General features: G+C 46.3%; 1 protein-coding gene across 2 annotated transcripts; it reads left to right on the top strand.

The window, feature by feature from the left end:
- Positions 1–349: 349 nt before the first annotated feature.
- On the top strand, positions 350–6875 carry gba3 (glucosidase, beta, acid 3). 2 transcript variants are annotated; one of them, XM_066720774.1, is made up of 6 exons: positions 350–569; positions 1161–1385; positions 1891–2693; positions 3046–3169; positions 4928–5072; positions 5990–6875. In XM_066720774.1, exons 1-6 carry the CDS (start codon positions 491–493, stop codon positions 6045–6047), a joined length of 1434 nt encoding a protein of 477 aa, XP_066576871.1. In that variant the 5' UTR covers positions 350–490; the 3' UTR covers positions 6048–6875. The 2 variants fall into 2 exon arrangements, with proteins under 2 accessions (XP_066576871.1, XP_066576870.1); XM_066720773.1 differs by lacking the exon at positions 5990–6875 and having other exon boundaries at positions 353–569; positions 4928–5503.
- The last annotated feature ends 2091 nt before the right edge of the window (positions 6876–8966 follow it).

Genomic DNA, 8966 nt, shown 5'->3' on the forward strand with positions numbered 1-8966 from the left:
GTGTGTGTGTGTGATGTGTGTGTGTGTGTGTGTGTGTGATGTGTGAGTGTGTGTGTGTGTGTGTGTGTGTGATGTGTGAGTGTGTGTGTGTGTGTGTGTGTGATGTGTGAGTGTGTGTGTGTGTGTGTGTGTGTGTGTGTGATGTGTGAGTGTGTGTGTGTGTGTGTGTGTGATGTGTGAGTGTGTGTGTGTGTGTGTGTGTGTGTGATGTGTGAGTGTGTGTGTGTGTGTGTGTGTGATGTGTGAGTGTGTGTGTGTGTGTGTGATGTGTGTGTGTGTGTCTGTGCGTGTCTGTGCGGGGCGGGATGTGGCTGCGCAGCTGCACGTCGCCGAGAGAGGGAGGATGCTGCAAGCACGTAAAGGGGCGTGGCCACGCCAGTGCGCAGGCGCTGGACGCAGACTGAGCTGAGCTGTGCGGTTGGCGCGGCGGACACACAGAGTCCTTTATCTCTAACAAACTGCACGGTGGTAAGCAGGTTTTTAGGCGATAATGTTTCAACACGACAGAGACAGACACTTCCCCGAGGACTTTGTCTGGGGGGCAGCTTCTGCAGCCTATCAGATAGAAGGTACGAGTGTTTTTTTATGTGAACCACCAAACCAATTATTATTATAATAATTAATAATAATCACCATAAAAGACAAAATGGCTTTTAATTTATTTAAGTATTCAACAACCTTGTTTTATAATATAAATGCTTTTTGGAATCAATTGTGCAAGTGCTTATCTGTACTTGGTGAACTTTGTATCATAACCGTCATAAACGGCTCATCAGGTCCACTAGTACGTCACAGGTGACGTCACCCCTGTGTGAAACCTTTGGCGATAATAACTACTTTCAACGACATGCAGCTTAAAGCTCAATATAATGTTACCAAAAACATCAACAAGAGACAAGCAGTCAAGTTACACGATGTCTCAGTCATCGGCAGTAGAGATATCACTCCCATAAGTTACAAGACACAGTGGCTTTCTCCAATTCCTCCAGTTCGATTTCTCCACTCCAGATGTCTGAGCCGTTTCATAACGCACTGTTTTTTACGCTGACAGCGTTTCTGGTACAGACAGATATTTTATTTACATTCTAATGAACTTAACTTGTCAAGTTATTGAATGTGAATTGATTTTCAACTAAATATGCCTGGCTGCTTTGAAACAGGAGGGTGGAACGCGGATGGCAAAGGTCCCAGCATCTGGGACACCTTCTGCCACGAGAAAGGCCGGGTGTTTGAGGACCAGACCGGGGACGTGGCTTGCAACAGCTACGAGCTCTGGGAGGAGGACCTCAGGTGCATCACGCAGCTTGGACTCACGCACTATCGCCTGTCCTTCTGCTGGTCCCGGCTGCTGCCCGACGGGACCACGCGGCACGTCAACCAGAAAGGTGCTTTGACTTTTCTTCTTGCTCTTGTTTTCGCTCTTCATTTTTATCGTTGGTGGTTTTGTTCTTACCATTCCTCTATTATTCATGTTCTTCTCTGATGTCATATTGTCACATAATCATCAAAGCTGCAGTCTTAGTCTTCTCTGCTGGGTCCAACCCTCATGTCTTCATGTGCTGAACTGCGCTGCCTGTGGTGATTAGGTTTAAAAATGAGCAACACAACCCTGCAGTGAAACACAGCTCCCCTCGCTGGTGGGAGTGATATCTCAGCCTCTTGTGGGCTGTGAACGTGACTGTCTAGCTCAGAGGTTTCAGCCCTTTGCACATCAGCAGCTCACATCTGTATCTCTCATTGCACTTCTGTCCTGTAGACACACAAGAGATTACAGATACAGAAACCAGGTAGAAAACATACTTGATGAAAAAAAACAACGTTTGATTGAAATTCCAGTAAACTAGGACAATTTGTTATGTGTGTTTGTTTGTCTCTCTTGACTTTTCCCAGGTGTTGATTATTACAACAGAATAATAAACGACCTGCTGGCAAACAGCGTCACCCCGATGGTGACCTTGTATCACTTCGACCTGCCGCAAGCGCTGCAGGACCGAGGCGGCTGGGAGTCCGAAGAGATCGCGGGCTTCTTCGACGAGTACGCGCGGTTCTGCTTCCGGACCTTCGGGGACCGGGTGAAGCTGTGGGTCACCTTGAACGAGCCCTGCGTCTGTGCCGAGCTGGGCTACGAGGAGGCCTATCACGCGCCGGGGGTGCAGAAACCAGGAACGTCGGTGTACCTGGTGGGCCACAACATGCTGAAAGCTCACAGCAGAGCCTGGCACAGCTACAATCGCCTCTTTAGATCAGAGCAGCAGGGGTTGGTGTCCCTGGCTCTGAACAGCGACTGGGCCGAGCCCTGCAATCCCAGCAACCCCGAGGACGTGGCCGCCACCCAGAGATACATAGCATTCTCGCTGGACTGGTTCGCCAGCCCTGTTTTCGGCGACGGCGACTATCCGGCCGTCATGAAAGCCCAGATCGCAGCGCGGAGCCGAGCGCAGGGCTGCCCGTCCTCCCGGCTGCCGGAGATCACGCCGCAGATGAAGGAGGAAGTCAAGGGAACGGCCGACTTCTTCGCCATAAACTACTACACGTCCCGCAGAGTGAGGTTCACTAAGAGCGCGGCGCAGACGGTGAGCTTCAGCAGCGACAAGGAGGCCGAGGGCATCGTGGATCCGTCCTGGCCCATTGCGGGGGTGTCCTGGATGGCGGTGGTGCCCTGGGGTCTGAGAAAGCTGCTGAAATATATTAAGGTCATTAACCAATATGTTTTTCTTGTTATTTATCAAATTATACATCTTATTTATTCATTTGAATATTTTATTTAGAAGTAGTAGCAGTTGTAGTAGTATTTTATTATTATTGGAAAATATTAACGATTTCCATTCTATCTGAGACCTGGATCACCTAGATTAACAATTGTGTTGACTATAAACGAACCTCTGATGACTCAAACAGAGATATACAGCTGCCCAGGCAGTCAGGCACAGGGGTCAGGGGTCAGGGGTTTCGGACTGTGGGAATGAGGTGCCTCTGTGTTCTGACTGTACCGCAGCACACTGCAGCAGACCCGCAGTAAACTTCACCCAACATCGCTCTCCCCAGGACTCGTATGGCGACCCTCGCATCTACATCACGGAGAACGGCTTCTCTGCAGTGGACCCGGCGCCGCTCGAGGACACCCAGCGATGTGCGTTCGCCCGAGACACGCTGCTGGAGGTCCTGAGAGGTACTTCAGCAGAGCGCCCCCGCGGCTCTCCAAAGTGCGGCCTTTCCCAGGGGCTTTTGAGGACAGGGGGCACCCCAGTGTGTTTGTGTGGTGGGGGGTGGGGTCACGCAGGGCAGGAGAGCAGGAGGGCTCGGTTGTTTTGGGGGGGGCAGAGCAGCAAGGTTTCTTAGAGGGTTGAGGTTGTGAGTGGGTTGTGCTTTCCAGTCATTCAGTCAAATCCACAGGGTCTGAAGTGAAGGAGGATTCTCGCTCTCTGTTGACCTGTCGCTGTCTCTCCCTCTGTCCCTCTCTTTCTCTCTGCCTCCCTCCCTTTCTCTCTTGTTCTCTTCACCACAGAAGACAAGCGAGCAATGCATCAGGTCATAATAAACCCTGTTTTACTGCTGTCTGATGGCTTAAGTTGGAAGGATCATAGAAAAAAGTTTATATTCCTGTGCCCAAAACTTCAAAATGAATAAAATAGGAATTGAACTGTATCGGTGCCTTCAAAATAGTACAGTTTGTACCTTTTGGCAGTTTGGCAATTTCCTGTCTTAACTGCTCTGGCAGCTCAACAAGAGACAGACTGTCTTTGCGTAGTGGAAAACAATGTTCCCCGAGCCGCACAGCCTCACTGGCAAGAGCCGGGCTTTACTCTGACCCTGAACAGGTACTATTGCTTACAAAATTAAAGAGCGTTTAATATATATCTATATATATATACACAGACATGCATACCAATGTGTGCTGCAGTGTGTATGTGTATTGTACACAACATTTCAGGATCTATGAACTGTACAAAAAGAATGGAAACTGTATAGAAAAATGGTTTCTAATTAAGATTAACTCTGGTATTTTTATAACAGGAAAAAAATACCTTTCAATTTGCAAAGCTTAATGAAGACTGATGATGCTCTGATAAAATGTAGAATATGCGCATAAATTGAGCCACTAAATTCAGGGTGCGCTAAAGAATTAAGATCTGTGGCTTCAATTTGCTGAGCCGTTGGAATCTCTGTTCGGGCAAAATGACTCCCGCAGACCGAAGATTGCTTCTGTGTTCTCTACGAGTCCATTTATGCTCTAGAGCAATTCGGATAAAAGAAGATAAATAAATAAAATACAGCACCGCCTAATACAATATCTATTCCCTTTGATGTTGTGCAAAAATGTATTCAGGCACAAATACCTGAAAGGGACAGGATGTGAAAATATGTCTCTTTTAGAATAAATATTGTTCTTATTATAAGCCGGTTTCTGGCTTTCAAACAAAACAAATACAGAAAGAAAATACAGCGTCTGTAATAATGCAGTGCGATTGCGTTGCGCACAGCTGTGTTTGGAAATGAGATTCGAATGACAGACGCGCAAGAAAATGGGGTTTGACTGGGATTGAAGTATTTGCAGATTCTGTCAGTTTCTTGAATGATTTAGTTCTGGCTGAGGGTTTTCTTAAGAGAAGCAGAGACTGAGCTGAGAGATTGTGTTCAGGTCCTAGTATTTTTAAAGTCTCAGAAGACCATTTTGTGAAGCATTTGTTCCTGTTATTTTATTTTAAATAATATGGTGTATTTATTTATTGGTGTATTTTATTTAAGGGCGTACTTTAATGTCATACTGTGAGTACATACACCAGGGGTAGTCAATGGGCGGAGCGCGGGACAAATCCGGACCGCCAGACGCTTTTGAATGGACCGTGAGAATATTGTATCGTCTTGTATTTATTAATCACTTCCATCATTCATCTATTCAGTGCTTTTTCCCTCTCTTCTCTTGTAGCCATTCGCCAAGATGGGGTTGATGTGAGGGGCTATTTCGTGTGGTCCCTGCTGGACAACTTCGAGTGGGTGCAGGGGTACAGCGTGCGCTTCGGTCTGTTCCACGTCGACTTCACACATCCGCGGCTGAGTCGCACAATGTACAGGTCAGGAGAGCAGTACGCCAAGATCATCGCAAGCAACGGACTTAGCGCTGTCCAAGAGGGCTGAGGCTGCTCACAACTGCAGCCCCTCAGTAGACGTAGTAGTCAAATCACTAATTATATTGTCTTTATTAAATTGGCTGATGTCTTTATCAGAATGGAAAACAAGATTACATTCCAAAGACTGTATTAGTGAGATTAAAGATGATTTCTGACAACCAGACACTCCTGTTTGGGCCTCATCAAGCTTGAACACAACCGTAAGCTAATTTAAAATACAGTTGATTAAAGTAAGAACAATATGAATCATTTGTTTAATTGTTTTATGTACTTTATGATACTATTTTATAGAATCAGTTAAATTCTGCTTTATGTTATAATGAATCTTTGTATTAAATGAATCCCTCCACTAATAAATCCCGAAGCTGAATGTGTGCCAGTGATCCCTTGGTGTTTTATGTCTAAGCTTTTAAACATATCAATTTTGTTTAGTACCATAGAGGTATATTATAGTAGTATGAAGCCTTGCTAAGGGCTTTTTAGTGTTGAGGTAAAGTCGCTGCACTGTGGCGCAGTAGAACGAGTCACCATGGCTGGAACCTCACAGTATGTTACACTGGTGTCAGCGGTGGGATTCTGCGCCTGCGTCGGCCCTCCCCAGGGCAGGAGAAGAGTTAGCGGCACGAAGACGCGGACTGACTACTGGGAGGGGGTAGTGTAGCGATTTTGAAGCCTTGCGAAGAGCCACACACACACATTACATATACCTTCACAGTGCATTAGCAACAACAACAACTCCTCCAGCCCCTGTGCATTGGGGCGTTTAAAGGTCCCTTTGAAGTCTAAAACACTGGAGAAACACAAAGGAAACTTCTGTTTCGATCTCTGAAACGCTACTAAATGCTTGTCATTTCTTTCAGAGCACAGAACAGGTTACCCATGGGCTGCACGAGGCAGGAAGCGAGCTCTCTGTCTTAATGGACTAAAAGCCCACAGGTGACGCCATTTCTGTGCTCGATGGCGGCCGGATTGATTGCTGGGCATGAAGGAGCAGGGAATGCCACTCCAGAGAGGACGAGCGATCACTCAGTCAGCTAACAGGCACAGACTCCACCGCCTCCTTTGGAGAACGAATCCCGTCTCTGTTTTCGGGGCCGGGGCCCAGACCGGCGGGGGCCTTGTTTTTTCAAAGTGTCATTTATAAGATGCATGAAAAGAGATCCTCTACTGATGGAGCTACAAGGCAGTCTTTTTCTCTCTCGTGTCCTTTTGTCCCCTTTCTGTTCTGCTTTCTGTCTGACCCATTTTACTAAAGGGAGGGTGGGAGTTTATATTCTATTCCACAGATGGAATGAAAGAAAGCACTCTTGTTTGTTTTTGGTATTTACTAACTGTCCTGCCCTGCCCGGCACAGGAGACCAAAACAGGGTTACGCAAGCAGCAACATGCATGGCAAAGGTGGAATACAGAAGAATAGGAAATAAGCCTTTTCAATAGACAGTAGGGAGCCATTAAAGATTTCCACGTGGGTAAATGGTTTACTCGTGAGTTAGGCATTCATAATTCAATGTATTCAATTGTAGTTTCTCCATTTAAGATAAATGGCAGACTGTTCATTACATTTCATATAAGTAAATAAGATATAAGTATGTAAAGTTAATTTTAGTACACATACACACTGTGCCCTATTGTTGGTAGGACATGAAATTCTCAATAGAGCCTAAAACACAGTGAGACACGATGACTTTTGTATTTTGTTAATCAGTAGTAAAGGAGGTTTGTAATAACATTTTGGATGCACCTTTACCACTCCAGTTTAATTTCCCACGCCCTGCTAGTTTCTGTGAATGGTTAGCATGGAATAGGCATTTATTAACATATTGACGTTGACAGTGAAACTGGCTTTCAGAAGATACGCACTAAGTGTCATATGCTGTACACGATCACAAATGTCCTACAGCAGCACATATTATAGTAATACCAGCAGATATTACAGAACAGTGTAACTGTATAGGTTACGCTGAGCTTCCTAATACAGAAGGACAGAGACCCTGCCATGATGGTGACAGTTTGGGGGAAAGCCCCTTATGACACAGGGGGCTTTACACCCCAACAAGGTCTCCAGGTCCGTAGGTTGGCCCCCCGCATTGCGCAGTGAGGGTCCGGTTGATCCATTCACCCAATCCGTCGCTCTGGGGGTGCAGGGGCGTGGCCGACACACCCTGGCGGAAATCTCCGCAGTATCGCACGGATGAGGAAGGAAACTGGCACTAAATCACATGACAACATTTGAACACTATATGGCGACACATACCAAGCTAAAGGGACTTTCTGACACTTACATTTTCTGGCATTTAAATTATTATTAGTATTAATTGTTAATTTCACACAGAGGCGTCACAATCTGAACAAACTCCCCAGCGATGTGGCTGAAGAGACAATTTGGGAACATTCAAAAACAGACTGGATAGGATCCTTGATCACTGAGTTATTAATGGACACCAAACGAGCACGATGGGGCGAATGGGCTCCTCTCGACTGGACACTGTCTTATGTTTATATGTTCTTATTTATTAGCAGATGCCCTTATGCAGGGAGACTTTTTAAATCATTTTAAATCATTACAAAAGTGCAGTAATACAATCAATACAAACTACAATGAACACAGACCCCAGTACAATGAGGTCCCAAGTGCAGGGCTGTGCTAAAGGGTGGGGAGGGACCAGTTTCTCTCGCTAAAACAACACCATAGTGGAGCGAAGATGTTGATGTTGCGAATGTGAAGTTAATCTGGTGTAAAAAAAAAAAAATACCCCCAGGATTTCTCGCCTTGTCACAAAGCTCAGTCTGAAGAGCATCAGTAGTCGTGCCACGCTGGCAAGTCCTGTGGCATTTCTGAGTCACTAAAAGCCATAAAGCCATAAAGCCATAGGGCCTTAAAACCAGCAGAGCGGGTGAAATCCTCTGGGTTTTTAGGCAATATATGACTTTATCCCTTTGTAAATTACAGACATTTCTTACATACAGTGCGAGTGTGTGGGAACTGAGTGCTCCTGGAAGCTCAATATGTAAGAATCAACATAATAATAATAAAGCATTTGAAGGGAACAGTTTAGTAAGCTAATCTACTTCATAATTCATATTCATACATCCTGACACTAACATTACAAACCTTGCAAGCCTCGGGAATCTGCTTCAGCAATGCAGCTGGTGAGTTTGCTCCAGCTCCCCACAACTCTCTGTGTAAAGAAGTGTCGTGTTTTTCTGTCCTGAATAACGTAGGACTGTGTGTGCATCACAGTGACGTCGCTGTCCTCAGCCTTCAGGTGTGTACAGACCCCGCTCTGGAGAAGCACTGCGGGGGTGTCGCTGTGTGCGCTCTGCTCTGGGCTGTGTGACTGTGTCCTTATTCCTCCTCTGCACAGTTTCCATCCTCTCACTGTGGCACTGTGGAGCCGTCCCCGAGGACTGCTGCTGCTGTACGGTTACAATGGCACCGATGTTTCATGCAGTGAACACCAGAACGGGTTCCCATGTGAGATGCGTGTTTATTCCCTCTTGCTTGAAGCACAACAGGGACTGAGCTGCTTATTGGCTCGCTTTGCCCTCCACCTCAAGACAGGCGGACATTGAAACTTTACCAGGAGCCTCAGTCACCGTGCCTCAGTATGGCCTTGTGGAGGCGCTGGTGATACGAACACTGTCTCTGCTGTCTATCTCAGGTACAAACTGGACTGGGACAGGTGACAGCGTGTCTCTGCACCTCCTTTGATCGATGACTTGGCGTGCTTCTTCTAATGTGAAGAGGAGGATTCCCGGCCAATGGGAAATACAGCTGGAGAGGAAAACAGCAGCGAAGTGGGCTGGAGGCTACAGAGCTCCTGTCCCACTCAAAAT

Source organism: Amia ocellicauda, chromosome 13 (genome assembly GCF_036373705.1).
Source record: "Amia ocellicauda isolate fAmiCal2 chromosome 13, fAmiCal2.hap1, whole genome shotgun sequence".
Lineage (NCBI taxonomy): Eukaryota > Metazoa > Chordata > Actinopteri > Amiiformes > Amiidae > Amia > Amia ocellicauda.